At 52.5% G+C, this 25851-nt stretch overlaps 1 protein-coding gene across 6 annotated transcripts in view; it reads left to right on the forward strand.

Annotated features, from left to right (window-relative positions):
* Nucleotides 1-25851, forward strand: part of XRCC1 (X-ray repair cross complementing 1) — a 339102-nt gene that overhangs the window by 55716 nt on the left and 257535 nt on the right. For all 6 annotated transcript variants that reach the window (XR_003852563.1, XM_029576097.1, XM_029576094.1 and 3 more), the window contains exon 7: nt 14659-14780. Coding sequence is in view for 5 of the 6 variants with exons in the window: in XM_029576097.1 (XP_029431957.1) it covers nt 14659-14780 (122 nt within the window). In the remaining variant the exon portion in view is untranslated. The remainder of the gene's footprint in view (nt 1-14658; nt 14781-25851) is intronic.

Raw genomic sequence — 25851 nt, forward strand, 5'->3', positions numbered from 1 at the left:
GGTTCACTGACTGCCAGAGGATAGGCCCAAGTTGAGGGGCTCCTTTTCTTCACGGGCTCGATTCAGAGGGAATCATAGATTTCGTCCGTCCAGAGCTCCAGCTTCTTCCTTTTGGCAAGCGAACGGTCACCAACAATCCTGGTCTCAACCCTTTCATGGCAGACACTTTGGCAGAACCAGGGCTACCAAGTCAGCATCTGGGGCCGTCTTCCCAATGAAGGGATGCCAACCTGTCCTCTGTTCCAGCTGTCGGGGGCAGATTGTCCCTGTTTTACGTGGAATGGGTCAAGGTGAGGTCGGACCAGTGGGTTCTTACTGTGATAAATCAAGGCTACATTTTAGATTTTGCACACAGCCTTCAGGAGCGGTTTCTGGTCTCCCCATGCAATTACGAAGAGAATAGACAGGCAGTACAAGATACCTTGCAATGCCTTCTGCAACTCGGCACCATCACCCCAGTTCCTCGGGCGGAGCAGCGAAAAGGGCATTATTCCATTTACTTCGTATTCCCCAAAAAAGAGGGGTTCTTCCGACCGATTCTGGATTTGAAGCATGTAAACCACTGCCTCAGGATGCCACATTTTCGCATGGAGACGTTATGGTCATTCATTGCCTCGGTAAGAAAAGGAGAGTTTCTGGCGTCTCTGGACCTAACGGAAGCTTATCTTCACATAGGCATTCGGCCAACCACCAGACGTTTCTGAGGTTCCTGATGATGGGTCGCCATTTTTAGTTTCAAGCTTTGCCCTTCGGTCTTGTCACCGCGCCCAGAATGTTTACCAAGATGGTTGTGGTGGCAGCTCATCTGTGCAGAGAGGGGTTCCTGGTGCATCCATACCTGGACGACTGGCTAATTCGGGCAAAGTTGGAGTTGCTTGGCCAGTTGGCAATTCGCAAAGTGCTTCAATTCCGGTGATCAACTTAGCCAAGAGCTGACTGTTGCCCACCCAGTCTTTGGAGTTTTAAGAACTCTATTTGGCACTCAACAGGGGAGAGTGTTCTTACCTCGGACCGAATTGTCAAGCTACAAGGACAAATGTGGGACTTATTGGCCAACCGTCTCCCCAGAGTGTGGGATTATTTGTGGGTTCTCAGCTCCATGACCTCCACCCTGGAGCTGGTGCCCTGGGCTTTTGCTCAAATGCATCCTTTACTGTCAGCGTTGCTTTCACGTTGGAATCCAGTCTCCAAACAGTTTCATTTACCTCTAACTCTTACGGATACGACGTGCTCCAGTCTTGATTGGTGGCTTATCTCAGACATCTTATCACGAGGAGTTCCCCTGGAGGTGCCCGAATGGACAGTGGTGACCACGGATGCCAGTCTCTCCGGTTGGGGAGCGGTTTGCCTGAAGTCGATGCAGGGACTATGGTCCCAGGAAGAATCTCCGTGGTCGATCAATGGTCTGGAAACCAGGGTGGTGTGGTTAGTGTTGCAAGCGTTCCGCCCTCTCCTCCAGGGAAGTCAGTCAGTCAATTCTTTCCAACAATGCGACCACGGTGGCTTATATCAATCACCAAGGGGAACCAAGAGCCAGCCAGCGGCCACGGAAGCCCGGCAGCTGATCAGCTGGGCGAGAAGTATTTAGTAAGTATTGCAGTGGTCTCCCATAGCAGGAGTCGACAACGTTCAGGCGGCCTTTCTCAGTCAGCACCCCCTCGATCCCAGGGAATGGGAGCTTGCAGACGAAGCTTTCAAGCTCATATGCGACACATGGGGCGTACCCCCGCCTGGATCTCACGGCAACGTTTCAGAACACCAAGGCTCTGCGCTTCTTCGGTCGCGCCGAGAGAAACATGAGCAGAAGGGGGAGATGCCCTTGCCGACCGACATGCTGCTGTACGTCTTCCCTCCTAGGCCGCTGATAGGCAAAGTGCTCAGGAGAGTGGAGATACACCCAGCAGAAATCATCCTCGTAGCTCTAGAGTGGCCGAGACTGCCTTGGTTTGCGGACCTGGTCAATCTGGCAGTGGCGGGTCCCCTGCTGTTGCCACTGCTCCCGGACCTTCTCCATCAAGGGCTCGTGTGTTTTTGGAAGAGGTCTCTCGCTTTTGTCTAGCAGCATGGCTTTTGAGAGGCGCCGCCTGAGGAGCAAAGGGTATGTGGCAACACTTCTTCGGTCGCGCAAGACGTCCACCAACCTCTTGGTGTATGGACCGGGCGATTGTTCCTACTCTGTCTTCAGTAGCAGATATTTTAGGTTTCTTACAATCCGGACTCGCCAAGGGCTTATCTTGTAGTTCCCTGAGGGTTCAGGTGGCAGCTCTTGGTTGTTTGCGCGGTTCCATTCAAGGCGTGGCGTTGGCTGCTCACCCCGATGTGACTCGTTTCCTAAAGGGGGCAAAGCATTTACGTCCCCCGATCAGGCACCCTTATCCTTCTTGGAATCTGAACTTGGTTCACTCAGCTCTGTGTACGGCGCCCTTTGAGCCTCTGAAAACGGCTACAATAAAGGATCTCATGTTAAAGGTGGTTTTCCTTATCGTTATCACATCTACTTGCAGGGTATTGGAGCTCCAGGTTCTATCCTGTAGGGAGCAGTTTCTGAGAATTTCGGATTCTGGTGTGTCCTTGTGGACGGTTCCTTCCTTTCTTCCGAAGGTGGTGTCTGCTTTTCACGTGAATCAGTCAATGGAGTTTCTGTCGTTTCCCGTTTTGGACCGGTCAGACCCTATGTCTAAAGACTTATGGAAGCTGGATGTTCGTTAGGCATTGTTGCATTATCTGGAAGTTACTAATGCGCTTCGTGTGACGGACCATCTTTTTGTGCTGTGGCTGGTCCGAAATGAGGAAATATGGCATCTAAAGCTACGATTTCGTGCTGGTTGAAAGAGGCTATAGGCTCAGCATATTTGCTGCGTGGTAAGCCTGTACTGTTTGGTCTTAGGGCTTGTTCTACCTGTTCGCAGGTGGCTTCTTGGATGGAGTGTCAAATGGTCTCACTGCAGAAGATCTGCAGGGCGGCGACTTGGAAGTCTTTGCATACCTTTGCCAGACACTACAGACTAGATGTTCAGGCACTGGGTGAAGGAGGTTTTGGAGAAGCAGTGCTTAGAGCGGGCCTCTCCAGATCCCATCCCAGGTAAGAAAGCTCTGCTACATCCCAGGAGTCTGGACTGATCCGGGTACATATAGGGAAAGGAAAATTAGTTTCTTACCTGATAATTTTCATTCCTGTAGTACCACGGATAAGTCCAGAGTCCTGCCCGGGGAATGCATGGAAGTAAGGGAGAGTCCGCTCAGTTATTGATTGATTTGTTTTCAGATCTGCAGAAATTGGATTGACCGTCCTCAAGTGGTTCTACAGGTTCAGTTCCTAGGAGGGTTAAGTGAACCGATTATTTCTTTTTCTTGTTGAAGGGTTATTGTACATAGTTATGGTGGTTTTTTGAGAGCCATTCTGCTTTGACATTGAGTAATACTGCTGGACTGTAGGTGGCACCATCCTATATAAGGCGGAGTTTTGTTTTGAAAACTTCTGTCTCCATCTGCTAGAGAGGGGGCAAAACCCAGGAGTCTGGACTGGTCCATGATACTACAGGAACGAAAATTATCAGGTAAGCAACTAATTTTCCTTTCTGTTTGGCTAAATCAACGTTTTCTTTAAAAAAAAAAAAAAAAAAAAAAAGCACGTTGCCTCCCAAGGGGAAGTCTCATCTGAGCTTCCATCCTTGGTTGTAGGCTTGGTGGGGGTTATCTCTAGCAGCCCTCATTCTCTGTATATACCCGGATTGGTCCAGACCGCTGGGTTATGCCTACCTTCCAGCAGATGGAGACAGAGAAAAACTTGTGCAACATCCCCTCTTAGTCTGGTGTGCCACCTGCGATCCTCCAGTATTTCTCTGTCTCCAGCAGATGAAGGTGGCACAACCTGTGGTCCTGATCCTTTTAAAAAAAAAAAAAAAAAAAAAAAAAGGAAGTGAGACAATTCTTTCATTGACATTAGGTTGTTGTGTCTTCACATTTTTGTCTTTGGCTATATCAAGCTGTTAAAATAAATAAATAAATAAAATTAGCAGCCGTGACGCGGGAAAACTAACCAGCGGCGAGTCTGAGGAAGTCTGCCCCTAAATTCGGCGCAAAAACTCCCCCACCATTTACCATCACACATTGTCTTCTGTCCGTCAACCAGTTTGCAATCCAGGCCACCACCTCGGCACTCATTCCTAAGCTTCTCATTTTATTCACCAGTCTCCTGTGCGGGACCGTATCAAAAGCTTTGCTGAAATCCAAGTAGATGACATCAAGTGCTCTTCCTTGATCCAATTCCTTGGTTACCCAGTCAAAAAAGTCTATCAGATTTGTCTGACAGGATCTTCCCCTGGTGAATCCATGCTGCCTCTGGTCCATCAGTTCCCCGACTGTAGATAGTTCACTATTCTCTCTTTCAACATTGACTCCATTACTTTTCCCACCACTGAAGTGAGGCTAACTGGTCTGTAGTTACCAGCCTCTTCTCTGTTCCCACTCTTGTGAAGTGGGACCACCAACACTCTTCTCCAATCACTCGGCACCACTCCCATTTCTAGGGATCTATTGAACAGGTTACACAGCGGACCCGCCAGCACATCTCTGAGCTCCTTTAGTATCCTGGGATGAACTTCATCAGGCCCCATGGCTTTGTCCACTTTCAGTTTCTCCAGCTCTTCCCATACATTTTCTACTGTAAATGGAGTTACATCTACTCCACTCCCCTCCAGATTCTTGTTAACTAGTGATGGTCCTTCTCCAGGGTCCTCTTTAGTGAACACAGAACTGAAGTATTTAATATTTCTGCCATTTCTTCGTCTCTCTCCACACATTGATCCTTTCCATCTTTCAATTTCGCTATTCCACTTTGAACTTTTCTCTTTTCACTGTTGTATCTGAAAAATGTTTTGTCACCTCTTTACCTCCTTGGGAATCCTCTCTTCTGCTTGACTTTTTGCCGTCTTGATTAATTTCTTCGTCTCTCTCAGTTCTACTAGATATTCTTCTTTGTGCTTCTCCCTTTGGGATCTTTTATATTTCTTGAACGCTGTTCTTTTAGCTTTTATTTTGTCAGCCACCTCCTTTGAGAACCAGATAGGTTTCATTTTTCTTTTGCTTTTCTTTACTTTTCTAACATATAGATTAGTTGCCTTGGTAATTGCTCCTTTTATATTGGTCCATTGTTGATCCACATCTCTCTCGTTCTCCCAGCCTTTTAATTCTTCCTCCAGGTACTTCCCCATTTCATCAAAGTCCGTGTTTTTGAACCTCAAAACTCGGGTCTTTGTGCTTCTTTTCCGTATCCTTTTTGTGATATTAAACCATACTGTTTGATCACTGGTGCTGAGGTGGGCACCCACCTGGACATCATCTCCATTAGTAAGCACTAAGTCGAGTATAGCTCCTTCTCTCGTGGGTTCCATTACCATTTGTTTGAACAAAGCTACTTGCAGGGCATCCACTATTTCTCTACTATTATTAGATTCTGCAGATGGGATTCTCCAGTCTACATCTGGCATATTAAAGTCTCCAATGATCACCACTTCTCCCTTCTTTCCTATCTTTTGGATGTCTTCAACCAGATCTCTGTCCAGCTCTTCCTTTTGGTTTGGAGGCCTGTAAACCACTCCGATAAAAATGGATGTCCCATCTTTTTTTAGGTCAGCCCATAGTGCTTCTTCATTGCCCCATCTTCCTTGCAGCTCAGTTAAACAGTTAACCCTTGGCCAGGGCTGTTCCCTGGACACTGTATCTGCTGCTTTTGAACAGACCTTCCCCCAGGTAAGGCTAGCTAATGTAAGCTTTTCCTCTGGTTATCCCTAAGAAGATGGACTTCTGTCCGTCTCCTTCAATGTCCAAGCAGACTGAAGAGGAGTTAATTTCCTCCTGCTATAAACTAAATCTGTTGCCAATAGCTGTTAACCACTCCCCTTTCTTTGTAATTTCTTTTTTGATTAGACAAACAGCACTTTAAAACAGCAATATCATATAACTAGAAAAATATACAGATATTAGCACTACCCAAAAACAGTTAATTTCTATAAGCAGGATGAAATACAGTTTAATTTCCTTAGCTTTGCCCAAGGAGAGGGACTTCTGTCTGTCTCCTTCAATGTCCAAGCAGACTGGAGTTAATCTCCTCCTGCTATGCACTAAATCTGTTGCCAATAGCTGTTAAGCACTCCCCTTTCTTTCCTCCTCATGCATAAATCATATCTAGCTAGCCTGCAGGAGGAGGATGAAAGCCCCCCCCCCCCCCCCGCCCGCCAAAAATCCCTCGCTCCGCACCGTTGACTGCTGGCCCGGCTGCGGAGCCCCAGGGGCCGGTTGGGGTGCGGGTGGTCCCAGGGTGCCCCCCCTTCCCGACCCCCCCCCCCCCCCACTCCGGTGGATCCAGGGTTTCTGGACCCCGCCGCTACCCCGGATCCAGAGGGTACCCTTCCTCTGGAGGGGGACGACCCCAGAACCCTTCGCTTGTTCCGCAAGGAGAAGTTGGAGCCCCTCATCTCCTTTGTCCTCCAGGAATTGGGGTTGGAAGGGCCCACTGCGGATAACCTGATGGCCTCCTTGCCCAAGGATATGGACCTGGTCTTGGGGGGTCTCAGGGCTCCGGCTACCGCTTTTCCCTTCCATCCCATGCTCTAACTCCTGATCCTATGGGAATGGGAGGCTCCCGAGGGGGCTCTCCGGGTGGGGCGTGCCATGGACAAACTCTATCCCCTCCCGGAGGAATGCTTGGAACTTTTAAAGAATCCCTCTGTGGACTCCTATGTTTCGGCGGTCACCAAGCATACCACGATCCCGGTGGAGGGATTGGCGGCGCTCCAGGAAGGTCAGGATCATAAGCTGGAAGCTCACATGAAAAGCATCTTCGAAGTCTTGGCTCTCTGAGTCCGGGCGACTTGCTGCAGCAGTCTCATGCTGCGGGCAGGCCTCAGGTGGGTTCAACAGTTACTCTGCACCCAGAACCTCCCGCCGGCAGAGGCGGAGCAAGCTGAGTGTCTGGAAGCCGTAATCGCTTACGGGGCAGATGCGCTCTGCGATCTGGTTCGTGTTCAGGTGAAGGCGATGGCTTTGGCGGTGTCTGCCCGGAGACTCCTCTGGCTACGCAATTGGTTGGCCGATCAGTCCTCCAAAGCCCGGTTAGGCACGTTGCCCTTCAAGGGTAAGCAGCTCTTTGGTGAGGACCTTGAGAAGCTTATGGACTCCTTAGCGGAAAACAAGGTCCATAAGCTCCCGGAGGACCGTCCTAAACCATCCCGGTCCTACACACCCTCTCGTGCTCACTTCAGGCGTCGTTAAACTCCGTGCGGGCGGGGTGGTTCCTCGAGGGGTTATTCTTCCCGATCTCAGTCTTGGTCACAGCCCTTTCGTGGGTGGCGGCCCTTGCGCAAGGGCCAGCCCGCGTGCTCCACCCCCAAGCCTGCCACACAATGAAGTTCAGCTGACTCATTCCTCGGTCCCCTCCCTAGGCGGCCGCCTCTCCCTGTTTTTCGAGGAATAGGTCAAAATCACGTTGAATCAGTGGGTCCTCGACATTATCAGAGACGGGGTACACCTTTGAAATTGTCCGCGATATTCCGGAATCTTTTTCTCTTTTCTCCATGCGGGCGGTCCAAGAGGGCCGCGATGGAACAAACCGTCACCAGACTCCTGGATCTGGGTGCAGTGGTCCCGGTCCCGGAGAGGGAGCTTGGCGCCGGCCAGTATTCTATTTACTTCGACGTTCCCAAGAAAGACTGGTCCTATCGCCCGATCCTGGACCCTCAAGAGGGTCAATCGGGCCCTCAAAATTCCTCATTTCTGCATGGAAACCCTGCCAGCGATCATCGCAGCAGTTCGCCCCGGAGAGTTTCTCGCTTCACTCGATCTCGCAGAGGCGTACTTCCATATTCCGATTCACCGCGACTACCAGAAGTATCTCCGCTTCCATGTTCTCAACCAGGACTTCCAGTTTCGGGCGCTTCCTTTCGGTCTCGCGACCGCGCCTCGCACCTTCACCAAGGTCATGGTGGTGGTCGCAGTGGCTCTTCGCCAGGAAGGAATCCTTGTTCATCCCTACCTGGACGACTGGCTCATCAGGGCCAAGTCGGCGGCTTTCTGCCAACAGGCGGTGGATTGCGTATTATCTCTTCTCGCTTCCCTCGGGTGGATAGTGAACTTCTCCAAGAGCAACCTTCAGCCCTCCCAGGAGTTAGAGTTCCTGGGAGCCCACTTCGACACCCGAGTAGGCAAGGTCTTCTTACCGTATGCGTGCGCTCTCAAGCTGATCGAGCAGATCCAGAATCTGATTGTGCTACCTTCCCCGACGGCCTGGGACTACCTGCAGGTTTTGGGATCCATGGCTTTCACCATCAACCTCGTCCCCTGGGTTTTTGCTCATATGCATCAGTTACAGAAAGCTTTGCTATCCCGTTGACAGCTGGTGTCGGAACAATTTCACATGGTCCTTCCTTTCTTGGACTCTACAGTTGACGACTTGCAGTGGTGGCTGTCGCTCCCTCATCTCCTCCAGGGGATGCCTCTCCAAGTGCCACAGTGGACGATAGTGACCATGGACGCCAGTCTGTCGGGCTGGGATGCGGTTTGTCTCTCCCAGTCCACCCAGGGAATCTGGTCGCAGACTCAGTCTCGCTGGCACATCAGTTGGTTGGAGACCCTGGCGGTGCGCCTGGCCCTTCAGGAGTTCCTCCCCCTGCTCCACAGCAAGGCGGTAAGAGTCCTGTCCGACAACTCTACCATAGTGGCTTACATCAATCGCCAAGGGGGCACTCGCAGTCCCCTGGTGGCCCTGGAAGCCAGCCGTCTCTTCACATGAGCGGAACGGCATCTGCAGTGCCTGGCGGCCACCCACATCGCGGGCAAGGAAAATGTTCAAGCCAATTTTCTCAGCCGTCAATCACTCGATCCGGGGGAGTGGGAACTCTCTGATAGTGGACAGGTGGGGTCCCCCCCACCTAGACCTCATGGCGACCCTGCGCAACTCCAAGGCAAATCAGTTCTTCAGCTGCTGGAGGGAGCACGGCTCAGAGGGCGTGGATGCTCTGGCTCTTCCTTGGCCAACGGACATCCTTCTGTACGTATTCCCCCCGTGGCCTCTGGTGGGAAAAGTTCTCAGAAGAATCTAACTCCACCGGGGACCCGTGGTTCTGGTAGCACCCGAGTGGCCGCAAAGACCGTGGTTCGCAGATCTCATCAACCTGGCGACGGACGGACCTCTCCGACTCTGTCATCTACCTCGTCTTCTTCGACAGGGGCCTGTATTTTTCGACCAGGCCGATCGCTTTTGTCTAGCAGCCTGGCTTTTGAACGGCTATGTCTGAGGCATAAGGGTTATAAGGAGGAGGTCATCTCCACCTTGCTATGGGCCCGGAAACAGTCGACTTCCCTAGCCTACGTGCGTATCTGGAAGGTTTTTGAGTCTGTTTGTGCGGAATCGGGTATCCCAGCGCGCTCTGCCCCGGTCTCTGTGGTTCTTTCCTTTCTTCAGAAGGGTCTCTCCAAGGGCCTCTCCTTCAGTTCTCTGCGCGTACAAGTCTCCGCGCTCTGCTCTCTCCTGGGTCGAGTGGAAGGTCATTCCCTTGCGGGCCACCCGGATGTGATTCGATTTTTGAGGGGCGTAAACATCTCCGTTCCCCTTCTCATGCCACGTGCCCGTCATGGAGTCTTAATCTGGTCCTTCGGGCTCTCTGTGCAGCTCCATTCGAACCTCCCCGCCACGCAACGCTAAAAGACCTTACGCTAAAGGCTGTCTTTCTGGTCTCTATTTCCTCCGCTTGGCGGATCTCCGAGATTCAAGCGTTGTCCTGTCGGGAGCCCTTCTTGCGTTTTTCTGATTCATGGGTTTCTCTCAAGACTGTCCCTTCTTTCTTGCCAAAAGTTGTTTCCGCCTTCCATGTCAACCAGTCGGTAGAACTCCCTGCGATTTCCCCAGAGGAGATTGTGGGTACGACTGGGGGCGACCTCCGCCGACTTGATGTCAAACGGGTCCTACTTCGCTATCTCCAGGTTACCAACGACTTTAGGGTTTCAGACCATCTCTTTGTCCTTTGGAGTGGTCCCAACCGAGCTAAGCCGGCTTCTAAGACCACTATTGCGCGGTGGTTGAAAGAAGCGATCTCGGCCTATCTTTACCTAGGTTGACCGGTCCCCGAGGGCCTGAAGGCTCATTATCTTGCACTCTCAAGCTACTTCTTGGGTGGAGAGTCAATCCGTTTCTCCGCAGGAGATTTGCAGGGCTGCCACTTGGACATCCTTGCATACTTTTGCTCGACACTACCATCTGGATGTGCAAGCTCCGGTCTTCGGTTCCTTTGGGCGGCAAGTGCTTCGAGCGGGACTGTCTCGGTCACACCCGGTTTAGGGAAGCTTTGGTACATCCCACAGTCTGGACTGATCCGGGTACGTACAGGGAAAGGAAAATTAGTTCTTACCTGTTAATTTTCGTTCCTGTAGTACCACGGATCAGTCCAGACGCCCTTCCCTGTCTGTCTTTATTTCTGTCCTCTTGAAGCTTGTTTCTTGCAGATTTGCAGATTCTAATACTTCATTTTTGTGCAAGAATACTGAGCAATTACACTGGAAGCCTTGGTCGTTTAAACACCAAGTATATGCAAGAGCGTATAGTTATACCATGTTTATTACATTATTCTACAGTTCCCTGTACGTACCAGGATCAGTCCAGACGGTGGGTTATGTCTCCCGTCCAGCAAATGGAGTCAGAACAGACTTCGAGGGACTCACCATATAGGCCAGTACGCCCTCTGCAGGAGCTTAGTATCTTTCTGACTCCAGCAGATGCAAGTAGGGGAACCAGTTGCTTCCCCAGAGTAGCAGGGATTTTGTTTTTTCTGCTTCTTTATTCTTACCTATTTCTCTTGGTAACATTTTGGATCAAGTTTAAAACATTTGGGGAAAAAAAAAAGTTCAATTTTTGGGGAGGCGTGGTTTGTTTCTGAGCTCTGCCTGCCTCCTCTATCTCCCTCTCGGTCTCTCTTCCTTCCTGGCCGGGGGTAAGTTTAAAGTGTTTGTGTACTTTGATTTTTTTAATCTCCTTCGCTTCTAGGTTTTAGCGTGTGGGTACCTCGTGGAAGCCGGTGGTGCCGGCCTCTCCGCGTCAGTTTCCTCCGTCCCGCGGCCCCGAGACGAGCATTCCCCGGGGCCGCTGCGGCAGGGAGGGTTGATTCTCCTGCCCCCTCGGGACGATTACAGGTGGGCAGCGCAGGCCGTTTGGGCCCCCCCGCAGCACCTCTCTCCTCCTCTGGGGCCCCCACCCCCCCGTGGCCTTTTTCGCTCCTCCCCCGGCGATCCCAATGCTGCGGCCGTCCCGGTGTTCGGCCTGCGGCGAGCCGGGGTCGAGGATTTCCAGAGAGGGGATCTGTGCTAGGTGTCTCCCCGGAGGGGAAGGCACCTCGCAGTCCCTCAGCACTTTTTCCTTCATTTCTTCACAGCGGCCCGGGCGGCGCGGGCCGGCCACTTCGCCGGGAATGGCGGCCATTTTGAATCTGCAGCGCGCGGGAGACGCTCTCTCAGCAATGCCTGACAGGGAGGATAGAGACATTTCTCCGCCGAATTTATCCCCGGAGGAGGGATTGACGGACCCGGGAGGTACGGAGGGCCCCTCCTGGGCATGCCGCGCTTTTCGCCAGAATTTATCCTGCTTATGCACAGTGCATACTTGCAGGGCCTGGAGGCTCCCAGTGGGCTCCCCACGGGTCCCCCTCCCGCCAAAACTCCTCGGGTTCCGACTGCTCCGCTGGGCCCCCCTGACCTGGTGGGTCGGGGGTCCCACCAACGCCCATCCGGCTGCGGCTTGCCCCGGGAGGAGCGGGGGCGGCTTCACTCTCGGGGGGAGATCCCGCAGATCCCACAGATGTGGCGCCGCCGGACGCCCAGTCGGAGGGCGATGACCCGCGTGCGCTCCGCATTTTCCAACGAGAGGAATTGGATGATCTCATCCCTCAGATACTTCTGGAGCTGGATCTTGACCCACCGCCGGACCCACCAGCACCTGTGGCCCCTGCCATCGTCACGTCCTCCAGGAAGGGGGACCCAGTCCTAGCCGCCCTCCGACCGAGGTCTCGGGCCTTTCCCATCCATGATTCCTTTTTGCAGCTCCTGACCAGGGAGTGGGATACTCCTGAAGCATCTTTGAAGGTCAGTCGAGCCATGGAGAAGCTGTATCCTCTTCCTGAAGATTTTCTGGAGATCATCAAGGTTCCAAAGATGGACTCGGCGGTGTCAGCGGTCACCAAGAGGACGACAATTCCCGTGACGGGCGGAGCAGCATTGAGCGATACCCAGGACCGCAAGCTGGAAATTTTTCTCAAGCGGGTCTTTGAGATCTCCGCCCTGGAAATGCGAGCAATCATGTGCAGCTCGCTCGCGCAAAGGGCCAGTCTCCGCTGGGTACAGCAACTTCTTACTTCTCAAGATCTGCCACCAGGAGAAGCTGTCCAGGCGGATCGCCTGGAATCGGCCATAGCTTACGGGGCGGATGCCTTGTACGACCTCTTCTGGGTTCTAGCGAGGTCCATGGTTTCGGTAGTAGCAGCTCGGCGTCTCTTGTGGCTCCGTAACTGGTCGGCGGATGCCTCCTCCAAGTCAAGTCTGGGCTCTCTACCTTTCCAGGGCAAGTTTCTCTTCGGAGAGGACCTGGACCAGATCATCAAGTCCCTGGGGGAGAACGCGGTCCACCGGTTGCCTGAGGATAGGCAACGGCCGTCGAGGTTCTTTGGCTCTTCTCGAACCAGGGCCAGAGCGCAGCGGCGCTACAGGAGTTACAGGCAGTCTGGGTCTAGGACGTCCTCCTCCAGATCCCAGGCCTGGCCGCGGTCCTTTCGTGGCCGTAGGCCCACGCGCGATGGCTCGGGGCAGGGGAATCCCCCACCCAAGCCCCCACAATGATGCCAGGATCACCCACTCCTCCACCCCCAGGATCGGGGGGCATCTTGCGGATTTCTACGAGGAGTGGGTGCGTATCACCTCAGACCAGTGGGTCTTGGACACTATAAGGAACGGCTACGCTTTGGAGTTTGTCCGCCCCCCTGAGGGAGAGATTCCTCTTCTCCCCCTGTGGCTCGGACCTCAAGAGGACAGCGGTACAGCAAACTCTGGACCACTTGCAGACGATAGGGGCCATTTCTCCCGTCCCCTTCGGCGAGGTGGGCTTGGGCCATTATTCCATCTACTTCGTCGTGCCCAAAAAGGATGGATCCTTTCGGCCCATCCTGGATCTAAAGGAGGTCAACAAGTCCTTATGGGTCCTCCGGTTCCGCATGGAGACGCTACGCTCAGTGATCGCAGCAGTGCATCAGGGGGAGTTCCTTGCCTTCCTAGATCTGACGGAGGCTTACCTGCACATCCCAGTCCTTCCGGCTCCTCGGCGCTTTCTCTGTTTCAAGATCCTGGGTCAACACTTTCAATTCAAGGCACTTCCCTTCGGGCTGGCGACCGCTGCACGCACATTTACTAGATTTGCAGATTCTAATACTTCATTTTTGTGCAAGAATACTGAGCAATTACACTGGAAGCCTTGGTCGTTTAAACACCAAGTATATGCAAGAGCGTATAGTTATACCATGTTTATTACATTATTCTACAGTTACTCCATTGAGCTTTATAGTTACATGCTTGATCCTACTCTGGTTTTATTGTTTTCTGCTTTGACAATAGTTATACTGAAGGGTTACAGGATAGGCTCTGTCCTCAAACAGGATATCCTTTCAGTTTTGGTCTGTCTCCACCTGCTGGAAAGGAAGCTCAACCCACAGTCTGGACTGATTCGTGGTACTACAGGAACGAAAATTAACAGGTAAGAACTAATTTTCCTGTCTGAATATTGCTCATCTTGTATGCAAGTAAAAGTATGCACACTATTCACAAATTGAGAACTTTTACCTGCATTTTCATGGAAGTCTTCCTGGGGTGAGGCTAGCTCAGGGGAGGCAACAGCATGTGTAGTTTTGTACTTTCAAAACTGCATAGGTTGTTTGGCTGGAAAAACCATCTACAGGAAACCAGGTGCAAATCTCTAATTTTTCTTGGTCAATAGTCAAAAGGAAAGTATGTGCATACTTTCCATTTGAAAACTGGTGCAAAATGGAAACACAGATACTCATATATCTGTGTCCCTCTGCAGGCTGAGGCTACACAGGGGATTTTGGAGGCTCACTAGTAATGGTGGATCTGTTTGTCACTATACCAGTGTTAACTTGTACTTAGGACAATTATACAAATAAGACCTACACAAAGTGAAACATCAAACGGCCTAAAATACTAAGATATAAAAATATAAATATAACTCAAATACTGCAAATGCCCACAAAAACTTCAGGGGCTAGCATGAATAAAAGTGAAATGCTGCTGCTACTATACTGCTTATTTCTAAAGTGCTACTAGATATATGCTATGCTAAAATGCAAAACTGAACATCCACTTAGCTTCTAAAAGCCAGCATATCAGGATAGCTGTGGTCTGTAAGAGTGACATGATTAAAAGTTGCTGTTTTATTAAAAAAAGCACAAACAAAAAAACCTTTCAAGAAACCTAGTGGCTAACTCCTGGCGTAAACGTAGACACTTACGTAGCTAGGTCTGTTTATCTTTGGCAGTGTGGACTGAGTGGCCTATGTTATAACATTCTGTACTTCCAGCGAAGTTGCTCACTAGTTTTGAATCTCTTTCTAAGCCTTGCAGAATGATCAGCCATCTCCGAGTTATGCAGCAGCCACACTCCAGGCCAGCAGTGCTGGAGATCCTGGTTCAGCAGTGATCCTGGAGAAGTCTTCTGCCAAAACTCCCTCGCCAAAGGTATGGTAGGAGGGCAGGCATACCTCTGCCCTCCAGTGAGATGTGGACCAGTGATCCACTGGCAGACCCATAAGACCATGATGTCTAGCCAGTGGTGAGGCAATTCAGATTGTCCTAAATGAAAAAGTATAGGTGACGTGTTTATATCACAATACACAGAAAGAGGAGTTCCCTGTACGTACCCAGATCAGTCCAGACTCCTGGATTTTGCCCCCCCTCTAGCAGATGGAGACAGAAGTTTACAAAACAAACTCCGCCTATATCTAGGCTGGAGCCACCTACAGTCTGGCAGTATTCTTTTGTCTCCTAGCAGGTGGAGAGGGTGCAAAACCTACAGTCTGTGCTTGGCCTAAGTTTTTTAGGTGGTAGCTAGTTGGGGAAAAAAAAAAAGTAGCAGGAGTTAGAATCAGATAGGGGAATGACCGCAGAGGCTTGCCTGCTGGTCCCGGTCCCCGCCTCCCAGGGGAGGGTGAGGTCCTGAGGGGACCGTTCCCTCTGGTTGAGGCTGCCGAAGAGTGAGGGAGCCCCATATTCCGGCATTCCATCGAGGCTGGGGGTAACACCGGGGATCCCGGTTCACTCCTCCCAGCTGGCTCCGGAACCAAGGATTAGGTAAAAAAAGTTTTCCTGGCGTGTAGCCAGATGGACTCAGGACAAATGGGATAGTATCCGCGTGCTAGCAGTTGGAGACGGATCTGACGTCAGCACGGGGGCGTGTATATATCCCCACAGGAAGCGCAGCTGTTCAGTAATTTCCGTCTCCAAAGCAGTTTGGAGTGCCTGCACGCTGGTTCAGCGTGCTTTCCAAGACTACTTTCATTTTTGTTTTCTTCTCTTCTAGATTCTACTTTACCTTTCTTCAACACCTTTTTGAGCCCCGCGCTCCTCAGGGGCCGTTCTGGCCGTGCCCCCCAGTTGAGCTTCCCGGGGTGACTGCCGTGGTCCCCCGGAGGTGAAAGTCCTCGGTCCCGCCGAGGCCCTTGCTCCCGGCGTGGACGAGGTAGCGGGTGCAGTGCCTCAACCGCGGCGGTGAAAGGTATCGGCCCTTTCCCCTCGCAGCCGGAGACCACCTGTAATCCTGCCCGGCAGCGCTGAAGATTTGGTACAGCGTACGTCTCTTCACCCAGGTCTCCGCTATCTAGAGGACCGGCGGCGTGGCAAGCCGTGGAGGACGCCATTTGTGGCCTTACTCAGGTATTCCGCGCCTGTAATGGGCGCGGCTTTCTTTCCTCCTTGTTCTTGCTTATTGGCTGCCACTGTGAGTATGTGCCGCATATTGCTGCTGTATGTCTATTGACTGCCATTATGTGTATATTGCTACCTGCTTAGTACTGTGTGCCTCTGGCTGTTGCTGGTGGTTGCCACAGCCTGTTGCTATTGTGCGCCTATTCGGCTCAGCGCCTATTGCTGCAGCACACTGTTGCTATTGTGCGCCTATTCTGCTCGGCGCCTCTTGCTGCCACAGCCTGTTGCTATTGTGCGCCTGTTATTTTCAGCGCCTATTGCTGCCGCATACTCTTGCTCTTGTGCGCCTGTTTTTACTCGGCGCCTCTTGCTGCCGCTTACTATTGCTATTGTGCGCTTGTTTTGCTCAGCACCTATTTGCTGCCGCTTGCTCTTGCTATTGTGCGCTTGCTCTATTCAGCGCCTATTGCTGCTGCTTCCTATTGCTATTGTGCGCCTGTTCTATTCAGCGCCTATTACTGCCGCTTACTATTGTTATTGTGCGCCTGTTCTATTCAGCCGATTGCTGCCGCATAAGTAGCGCACGCTTGCTATATTTTGCTAATGGATCAGCTCGCGGCCGCAGCGGCGCCACCGCTTGCCCTAGACGTTTCAGCTCTAGGCCTCTGCTCTGCATGCCACCTTCGTGCCACGCGCAGTACTGACCCCGACTCCCTATGTACCCAATGTGCGGCGGCCGGGGGACCCTCCGGCCAGGACCAATCTCGGCCGCAGTTTTTTGACAGTTCACCTGCGGCTACACTGGATTTGGGAGGCAGTCTCGACCGCTCAGGAATCCCGGGGGAGCTTGTACCCCGGCGTTTTGAGGCTGCTTCCATTTCCTGGGTGGATCTTTTTCAGGGAATTCATGCCTTTGTCCAGATGCAGACGGCTTCGCGTCCAGGCCATACGGTCCCTGCTGCGCCTGTTCTTCCAGCGGTTGCTGCGGTTCCTGCGGTGGCGGCGTCTACGGCGCATGCTGCGGCTGCCACCATGATGGCAGCCCCTAGGGATCCTGTTCCTGGGCCCTCGCAGCCTTCTCAGGAGCGGGACCTCCCGCCACTGGACAGTCCCGATCAGTCGGACCAGGAGGTTTCGCCGGACGAGTCCGAACTCCCGGACGAAGGGGACCTCCCCCCGGGGAGCGGGGGAGCGGCGCTTTTTCCCTAAGGAGGACCTCGAGGACCTCGTGTCTCAGTGTCTGGCTGAGTTGGATATCACTGGTCTCAGTGCTTCGATTCCTTCTGCGCAGAACCCCCTGCTGGAAGGTCTTCGTCCTACAGCCCGCCATTTTCCTTTCTTGCAGGCGGCTCAGCAACTCATTGATTTGGAATGGGCAGCACCGGCGGCCTCATTTCAAGGGGGCCGGGCCCTGAAAGGCATGTACCCATTGGCACCGGCTCTCCAGGACCTGCTGGCCTGCCCTCAGGTGGACGCCTTGATTAACGCTGTGGTCAAGCGCACTACCATTCCTGTGGAAGGGGGTACGGCCCTCAGGGAGCCCCATGACAGGCGGATGGACGCCATTCTGAAGCAAAATTTTGAGGTGGCAGCTCTTTCTTTGAGGATTGCGGCCTGTTGCACGGTGGTCACTCGTGCCTGCTTGTCTCAGGTCCGGAACAACGCTCCGGCGGCTGACATGGAGCCTGCTCTTTCCTTCCTCACCGATGCCACATCGGATTTGGTTCGAACCACGGCTAAGGGGATCTCGTCTTCCGTGGCCGCCAGGAGACACCTATGGATCCAGCCATGGTCCGCTGATACACCTTCGAAGTCTCACCTCACCAAATTGCCTTTTCAGGGCTCATTTCTGTTTGGCAGTGACCTTGATAAGCTAGTCGCTACCTGGGGTGCCTCTCCTGTGCCTCGCCTACCAGAAGACCGGTCCAGGGGGGGACAGCGCTCCGTTCCACGGCCCTCCAGGGGCAGGAGTTCACAGCGATTTGTTCCATATAGAGGGCGCTATCAGACGCCGCGTCCTCCGGCCAGGAATCGGTCCTTTCGGTCCAGGCTGCGCAAACGGGGGACCGGGCCGGGCGTGGGTCCCGGTCGCATCCCACAATGAGAATTTGCCGATTCATCTGGGGGACGAAGCCATAGGGGGCAGGTTGACCCTCTTCTACCCCAGATGGGTCGAGATCACGTCGGACCAGTGGGTCCTCGCTGTTATCCGAGAGGGGTATTATCTGGACTTTCATCATCTTCCTCCGGACAAGTTTGTGGAGTCTTCATGTTCCCCGCTCAAGAAGGCAGCATTGGAGGCCACCCTGACGAGGCTCCTGACCTTGAACGCCATCCTCCCAGTGCCTGCCTGGGAAAGTGAATTCTGGACACTATTCCATTTATTTCATAGTACCCAAGAAAGGGGGCACTTTTCGGCCTGTTCTGGACCTCAAATCCCTCAATCGGTACTTACGGGTACCGCGGTTTCGCATGGAAACTCTGCGCTCCGTCAAAGCCGCAGTCCAGCCCGGAGAGTTCCTCACGGCATTAGACCTGTCCGAAGCCTATCTTCATATTCCGATACATCCAGATCATCAGCGCTACCTACGCTTCAAGGTTCTGGACCACCACTTCCAGTTTCGAGCTCTCCCCTTCGGGTTGGCCACCTCCCCAAGGACATTCACCAAGGTGATCGTAGTTGTGGCGGCGGCACTCAGGCGGGAAGGGATCTTGGTCCATCCCTACCTAGACGACTGGTTGATCAGGGCGAAATCCCGAGTGGAGAGCCTGCGGACGACCGACAGGGTGATCGCCCTTCTGGAAAGCTTGGGCTGGGTCATCAACCTCAGCAAGAGCTGCCTACAGCCATCCCAGTCCATAGAGTATCTGGGGGTACAGTTCGACACTCGGGCGGACACGGTCAGTCTTACGACCAAGAGACAGTTGAAACTTCGGCAGCGTATCCAGTATCTGTTGGGAACCAGTCGGCCATTAGCTTGGGATTATCTGCAGGTTCTGGGTCTCATGGCATCCACCCTGGACGTGGTGCCTTGGGCACGGGCCCATTTGAGACCACTTCAGCATTCCCTGCTCTCTCGCTGGAGCCCCCATCACCGAGCCTATTCCACGCACCTCCCTCTACCGGTCCGTGTTCGGACCCGGCTGCGGTGGTGGTTGCGGTCCGACCACCTGAGCAGGGGGTCGAGGATGTCCGCGCCCACGTGGATCTTGCTCACCGCGGATGCCAGCCTAAGCGGCTGGGGAGCACATTGCGAAGAACTCACCGCGCAAGGGCGCTGGAACAGGGAGGAGTCCACATGGAACATCAATCGCCTGGAAGCCCAGGCAGTCAGACTGGCCTGCCTTCGTTTCGCTCCACGGCTGCGGCACAGAGCTGTCAGAGTGATGTCCGACAACGCCACCACGGTGGCCTACATCAACCGTCAGGGCGGAACCAGAAGCCGACAGGTATCTCTAGAAATCGCCCCACTAATGGTTTGGGCAGAGGCGAATCTGCGGGACATCTCTGCCGTCCACATTGCCGGGAAGGACAATACCACAGCAGACTTCCTCAGCAGAGAAAGCCTGAATCCAGGCGAGTGGCAGCTGTCCCCCACAGCTTTCCAGATGATTGTCGATCACTGGGGGATTCCGGACATGGATTTACTGGCAGACAAGTCCAATGCTCAGGTACCCAGATACTTCAGCCGCAGACGCGACCCGTGCTCGCACGGCATCGATGCTCTGGTCCAGCCGTGGCCTCCGGGGACTCTCCTATATGCTTTTCCCCTGTGGCCTCTACTGGGTGCCCTCATCCACAGGATTCGGTCACACCAGGGCCTAGTTCTTCTGGTGGCCCCGGACTGGCCAAGAAGACCCTGGTACGCGGACCTCAGACGCCTACTGGCAGGGGAGCCTCTCCCCCTGCCTCCTCTCCGGGACCTTCTACGTCAAGGTCCCATTCTGCACGAGGGTCCGGCTCAGTTCTCTCTTACGGTCTGGCCATTGAGAGGGCTCGACTGAAGAAAAAGGGTTACTCGGGGCCTGTGATTAATACACTCCTCCGGGCTCGCAAGTTTTCCACATCCCTCACCTACGTACGGATCTGGAGAATTTTTGAAGCATGGTGCGACTCTCTTGGCACCAGTCCACATGCCGCCACTATTCCTATTGTGTTGGATTTCCTGCAGGATGGGCTTCAGAAGGGTCTCTCCCTCAGCTCCATCAAGGTTCAGGTAGCGGCACTATCGTGCTATGGGCCCAGGAGAGGTGGCAAGACCATCGCCAAGCACCCTGATGTTTCTCGTTTCCTGCAAGGCGTCAAGCATATTCGTCCGCCACTAAAGTGGCCTGTACCCTTATGGAACCTTAATCTGGTTCTGGATTTCCTCGCGGGATCTACCTTCCGACCCCTTCGGGGCTTGTCTCTACGGTCTCTAACCCTGAAGTTGGTATTCCTGCTGGCCATATGCTCCGCACGCCGCATCTCTGAACTACAAGCACTGTCCTGCCGTGATCCCTTTCTACGTATCACTTCGGAGTCTATCCATCTTCGGACGGTTCCCTCCTTTCTCCCTAAAGTGGTTTCACAATTTCATCTTAACCAAACCATATCCTTGCCTACCACGGTAGGTTTGAAGAAATCTGAAGAAGGCCGTTTATTACGCCATCTCGACATCGGCAGATTGCTGCCCAGGTATCTGACAATGACTCAAGACCTGCGGAAGACAGACCATCTGTTCGTCCTACACAGCGGGAAGAAGCAAGGTGAAGCGGCCTCTCGGCCCACCATTGCCCGCTGGATTAAAGACTTTGTCAGAGCCGCCTACGTGGAGGCTGGGAAGGCTCCGCCTCTACAGGTTAAGGCTCATTCTACCAGAGCCCAAGCGGCGTCTTGGGCTGAATCCCGGATGCTGTCACCGGCGGACATCTGTAAAGCGGCGACATGGTCCTCCCTCCATACCTTTTCTTGGTTCTACCGTCTGGATGTCCAGGCCAGGGAGGACTCGGCTTTTGCGAGGGCGGTACTACATGGTCCTCAGGCAGCCTCCCGCCCAGGCGGGGTGTAAAGCTTTGGTACATCCCATTTGTCCTGAGTCCATCTGGCTACACGCCAGGAAATGTTGAGATTACTTACCTGGTAATCTTGTTTTCCTTAGTGTAGACAGATGGACTCAGCATCCCGCCCAGCTGCCTGTGTACATGGGTTTCACCGATTCCAGGTAAGCCTTTGACATTTGTTTTCCTAAGAGCGTACACTCTGCCAATGTCCACGCCTTCCGGTTGGGGAGGCTGGCGGTCTCCAGCCACTGTCAATCGGTCAGTGGAGGCCTGTTTTCACTTTTTTCTTTACTTTTCACTGAGCGTCAGTACACACATCCATAACAGCTTTTGCAAGGAAGATTACTGAACAGCTGCGCTTCCTGTGGGGATATATACACGCCCCCGTGCTGACGTCAGATCCGTCTCCAACTGCTAGCACGCGGATACTATCCCATTTGTCCTGAGTCCATCTGTCTACACTAAGGAAAACAAGATTACCAGGTAAGTAATCTCAACATTTGTTTTTGTGTTCCCTGCCTGTTCTCTCTCTCTCTCTCTCTCTCTCTCTCTCTCTCTCTCTGCCTCCGGGGACCGCTCCGATCGCTGGCTCGTTCGTCGGGAGGGTCTGGGTTGTTTTCTTCGCGGGCTCTTTCCTCCTGCGCCGCGGCAGAGCATGCCGAGGCAGGCTGCTTGTCGGGCCTGCGGGTCTGCGGCGGCGCGGCTGTCTAGGGACAGCCTCTGATCTTTCTGCGTTTTCAGGGGAGAGGGAGCGTCGGCGCCGACGTTGGGGACCTGGGGGGGTAGGCAACTTCGCGCCTCGTCCTCTGCGGGTGCAGCGGCGATTTCGGCCGGGTCGTCTTCGGAGCTTCCGGGGACGGCCGCCATTTTGGGTTCGATTTCGGTGGGAACGGTGGCCATTTTCTTGCCTCGGGGAGCCGAGGCAAACACGGGGCAAACAGATTAGGGGGAGGACATCCCTCCACCGCATTTATCCCCCCAACACAGGGCCCCTGGGGGGGACAGATCGGCGAGGCCCATTACTCCCAGAGAGGATTCCTTCTCGGAAGGGGATGAGAATGGGGGGTCCTCGGATTCCTCATTCAATTCGCAGTTTGTGCTCCTTATGCACAAGGCCTTTAAGGCCCGCCGCATGGCCAGGAAGAGATCCCAGGAGAACCCGCTTCCGGATTCAGATTCTAGAGCGGGGAAGAGATCTAGTGTCTGAGGGTCCGGCTAAGGTACGGCCCCTTCGGTCCCGGGTTCCCAGAGGTGAGCAGGGTTCCTCTATGGATTCAGAGGAGCCGGAGGAGCCTGCAGAGGATCAGGACCTTCCGTCCCAGCCCCCGAGGGGGGTTGAGGGGGATGGGGAGCCGGGAGCCACGGGTTCCGGAGTCTCTCATGGGGCAGAGGGAGATGACCCGAAGGTGATTATTTATTTATTTATTTAAAACATTTTATATACCGATTTTCACGGAGGGCATCCGACCAAAACGGTTCACAACTTCAAAGTATAAAAAGACAAAATAATAATAAAAATAAAACATAATTAATTAAATAAAATATAGTAAAAGGTTGAAAAAAAAATACATCATGTAGTTATAATGTAAATATTGCATTGTTTAACCTCTCTCCCCTCTTCCAGTTCCAAGTTTATTTTCCCTGTTTCATTGTAACTTTCTCACACCTTTCAATTGATTCTCTGTATTTAAAGTTCAAATTTTTATTGGAAATTTGTATTACGTTACGCTATATTTTGCACACATTGTTATTTGTAAACCGGGTTGATGTGATCCCTATCATGAAACTCGGTATAACAAAAATAATAAATAAATAAATAAATAAACCCTAATTCTTTGCATAACTTAACTAAAATTTATAACAAAAACAAGAAAAGTCAGAAATTTAAAAGAAATTAAGAAACCAGAGGCCATAATTATCATGTGGTTAGCAACAAACAGGCTATTTGTCTCCAAGTATGTATCATAAACAGATACTGATATTATGAGGAACTTTGAGGAGAGGTATTCATTTCCTCGATTCCGGAAGGATGAGCTGGGGCCCCTCATTCCGGAAATCCTGGGGGAATTGGGGATCCAGCTCCCTCAGGTGGAGTCACGTCTCGGCGTGACGGATCCGGTCGTTTTGGGACTGCGGGGTCCTCCCTCGGCTTTTCCTTTGCATTTCTCTGCCTCGGATTTGCTCTTTAAGGAGTGGGATACTCCAGACTTGGGGCTGTAGGTGGCAAAGGTGATGGATAAACTGTATCCCCTGCCGGAGGACGCTCTGGACCTGTTGCGCTTGCCGAAGATAGATTCGGCGGTAGCGGCGGTGACAAAGAACTGTCCCGGTAACCGGGGGTACCGCGCTTAAGGATTTGCAGGATAGAAAATTGGAAGTTCAGCTTAAGCGGATCTTCGAGGTCTCGGCGTTGGGAATTTGTGCGGCGATTTGCAGTAATTTTTCCTTGCGAGCAGGTCTTCGCTGGGCGCAGCAGCTGTTGGCCAATGAATCCCTGTCCTCTGAGGAGGCGCGCCAGGCAAGTCACTTAGAAGCAGTTATTGCCTACAGTGCGGATGCTTTTTATGATCTTTTGCGCACCTCTGCCAGAACAATGGTTTCCGCGGTAGCTGCGCGGCGGCTGCTATGGCTCTGTCTTTGGTCAGCGGATGTAACCTCCAAGGCCCGGTTGGGCTCCTTACCCTTTAAGTGGAAGCTGTTATTTGGCAAGGAATTAGAGGATCTTATTGAATCCTTAGGTGAGAATAAGGTACATTGGCTGCTGGAGGATAGGCCAAGGTACCATGGGGTTCCAGCCTCTCGTCCTCGTTTTCACGGCGGTCGTCAGTCACGGACGTCTCGGGGTTCGAGTTCTTCTTTTCGTCACAGTGCTAACCGACAGCAGTCTTATTCGCAGTCCTTTCACGGGCGCCGTTTCGGTCGTCCGGGAACCTGTCAGAATGTGCAGGGAGGTAAGCCTGCACAATGATGTGCGGCCGGTCCATTCCTTCGTAACCAAAATTGGCGGCAGGTTGGGCAGGTTTTACGAGGAGTGGACCAGAATCACGTCGGATCAGTGGGTACTAGAGGTGATAAGACACGGTTACGCGTTAGATTTTTTTTACACTGGCCATCCCGGAGTTTCCTGGTGTCGCCTTGCGGTTTTTCAGAAAAACGCCAGGCGGTACGAACAACGCTGGCTCGGCTTCGCGATCTCGGGGCAATTGTTCTGGTTCCCCCCGCCGAGTTCCGCACGGGCCGATATTCCGTTTACTTAAATCTACCACTACGGGTTATTTAAATCTACCACCCTGCAAATCTGCCTCATTTATGCCCCCCCTGGCCTTCTTGAGCACGACCCCTCCCCCCTCATTGAGTTCCTTATAGACAACATTAAGCCTGACATACCCGCAATTATCCTTGGAGACTTTAACCTCCATATGGATTCTAACCCCCCATCTTCTGCCTGTGAAGCCCTCCTTATCTCCCTCTCAGCCCTAGGATTCAAACAGACCATTACCACCCCGACGCACAAAGCAGGTCACACCCTTGACCTACTCTTTGTCAATTCCCAGATCTCAGTTCCCAACTCCCCTGTAGTCACCCCCGTCCCATGGTCTGACCACTTTATCATTAATGCCACTGGTACTCTTAACTCCCCCCCCTTTACACCTCACACACAAAGAAAAACAATCTCCTTCCGTAAACCCTGCCCCCCTGAGGCCATATCCCTCGCGATTGAAACAGCCACCAAGACCCTGGACCTTTCAAGTCCTGATGCAGCCCTTCAATCATGGAACAATATCACCAGTTCCATAGCCGAAGAGCTATGCCCCCTAATCCACAAAGAAATCCCCCTCTCTCAGAAAGATAAGAAACCATGGTACCACAATGACCTAAAAAAGCTAAAGCAGACCCTCAGATCGAAGGAGCGTATATGGCGCCGGCTACCCACTCCCACGCATGTGGCAGAATACAAACAGACCCTACACAACTACAGACAAGCCACTCTCAAAGCCAAATGTGACTTCTACTCAGCTAGAATCCACGACTATCAATTCAATTCAAGCGCCCTTTTTTCCTACGTTGCTGACCTCACAAAGCCCTCCTATCCCACATCCCAGGAAAGCAACCCTATAAAAAAATGTGAAGAGCTTGCAAAGTATTTCCATGACAAAATCGCAAACATCATCAAGCGCTTCCTCCCCAAACCAATCCCTAGACCTCACATCCACCTCGGAGATAGAGTCCATCCTAAAAAAGATAAAACCAGCTTCGCACATAGCAGACACCATACCCACAAAAACCCTCCTCTCCATACCCACCTCTATAGCTAAATCCCTAGCCGACATCATAAATTGCTCACTGTCATCTGGCAAAGTCCCAGACCCACTCAAAATAGCAGTCGTCAAGCCCCTCCTCAAAAAACCTTCCCTTAACCCCACTGACCCAGCAAACTATCGTCCTATTTCCAACCTCCCTCTCATTGCCAAAGTACTAGAGAAGGTAGTTAATTCACAATTATCTGACTTCCTCGAGGACCACCACATCTTACATCCATCCCAATTTGGATTCCGTAAGGAGCGTAACACTGAAAATCTTCTGCTAGCGATCACCAACACCATCCTCATAGGCATGGGCCAAGGGACATCCTATCTCCTTGCCATCCTTGATATCTCAGCTGCCTTCAACACCGTCAATCATCAAATCCTACTTTCCCTTCTAGCAGAAATAGGTATCGCAGGCACTGCTTTTTATCATGGTTCTCCTCATACCTCTCCCACAGAGAATACATAGTAAAAATTGACAAAACTGAATCTTCGCACATTTCTCTCACGCAAGGAGTTCCTCAGGGATCCTCACT

The sequence above is a fragment of the Rhinatrema bivittatum genome, chromosome 14 (genome assembly GCF_901001135.1).
Source record: "Rhinatrema bivittatum chromosome 14, aRhiBiv1.1, whole genome shotgun sequence".
NCBI lineage: Eukaryota > Metazoa > Chordata > Amphibia > Gymnophiona > Rhinatrematidae > Rhinatrema > Rhinatrema bivittatum.